The 1266-nt window shown below is 28.8% G+C and overlaps 1 protein-coding gene across 1 annotated transcript in view; it reads left to right on the forward strand.

Moving 5' to 3' along the window:
• LOC107582589 (39S ribosomal protein L28, mitochondrial-like) overlaps window positions 1-1265 on the forward strand; it is a 2604-nt gene extending 1339 nt beyond the window's left edge. Inside the window, 3 exon segments of the mRNA XM_016268491.1 lie at window positions 744-893; window positions 982-1083; window positions 1170-1265. Of these exon segments, the coding sequence (XP_016123977.1) occupies window positions 744-893; window positions 982-1083; window positions 1170-1265 (348 nt within the window).
• The last annotated feature ends 1 nt before the right edge of the window (window position 1266 follows it).

The following is a 1266-nucleotide window of genomic DNA, read 5'->3' on the forward strand; positions in this document are numbered from 1 at the left end:
TTGTATAAAATGTGCTATTGTATATTTATTATTATATTTTTTTTAAATTGAGTCTTCAGAAGTCAATGGCATTTAGTGTGTTTTTTTATTTTATATAGATTGCAATAATTTTACATAATAATATGTGTTTATGGATTAGATTGTATAAAATTGTTTCATTTATTATTGGATATAATTAAAATATAATATATATAAGTACATGACATGTCTGTGGCATTTAGTATGTTTTATTATTTGACAAAATTATGTTAGTTCTATGTAATTGTTTTATATATTAATATATTAATATATATTGTATAAAATGATTTTAGTTATTGCAAGTTCTCACATATGTGGCATTTAATGTGTTTTAGATTGATTTAGTTAGTTCTATGTAATTGTTTTATATATATATATATATTAATATATATTGTATAAAATGATTTTAGTTATTGCAAGTTCTCACATATGTGGCATTTAATGTGTTTTATTATTTTGGATTGATTTAATTTCATATAATAATGTTTATTTAGAAATATATATATATTATATATAAAATTGTATATCTTATTGTATATTTATTATTATATTACATTGTGTAAAATGTCTTTTTCTAAACTAAGAATATATGTAAATTGTTTGTGAAACCATTCTTGTGTAAAGGGTCATTCGGTTCAGTGTACTGTAACAATTTACATAAGAATGCATTTTTTTAATCATTTATACTAGAAAATCTTACTGCAAAATGTGGTCGATATCTTGTATTTCTTTTAAATCAGACACCGAAGCAGGATTTGAACTCCAAGTTTGGATTGGATCTAAAACGTGCGATGCTTTTACGTCTGGCACGGAAAGACACAGAGCTGTACCCTCATGATCCGTCTCGCAGGGAGAAAATCTACAACTGCTACAAGGTGAGATGAGTCGATTATCTTTATGTATATTTGCAGCCATATAGTATTGATAATCATCCTGTGTGTTTTCTTGTGAACGGAAGGTGAGTAAAGAATGTTCGTCGTCAAACTCTAGGGAGAGGAGGAGGCTGAATGGGTGGGCTTGAGTCTAGAGGAAGCAGTAGAGAAACAGAGGCTACTGGAAAAGAAGGTAATGAAATAAACAGCAGTATAAAGGACAGTCACTGCATGTCAAGTCGCTATCATCAGATAAATATTATTCTTTTTCTTTCTCAGGATCCAGAGCCTCTTCACAAGAGTTTGATGAAGAAGCTTGTGGAGGAGCTCGCCATTAAGAAGCTCTCAGAGCCTCAGATTGTGGAGAAAAAATGAT

This window comes from Sinocyclocheilus grahami, unplaced genomic scaffold, assembly GCF_001515645.1.
Source record: "Sinocyclocheilus grahami isolate Dianchi unplaced genomic scaffold, SAMN03320097.WGS_v1.1 scaffold46.1, whole genome shotgun sequence".
NCBI classification, from domain to species: Eukaryota; Metazoa; Chordata; class Actinopteri; order Cypriniformes; family Cyprinidae; genus Sinocyclocheilus; species Sinocyclocheilus grahami.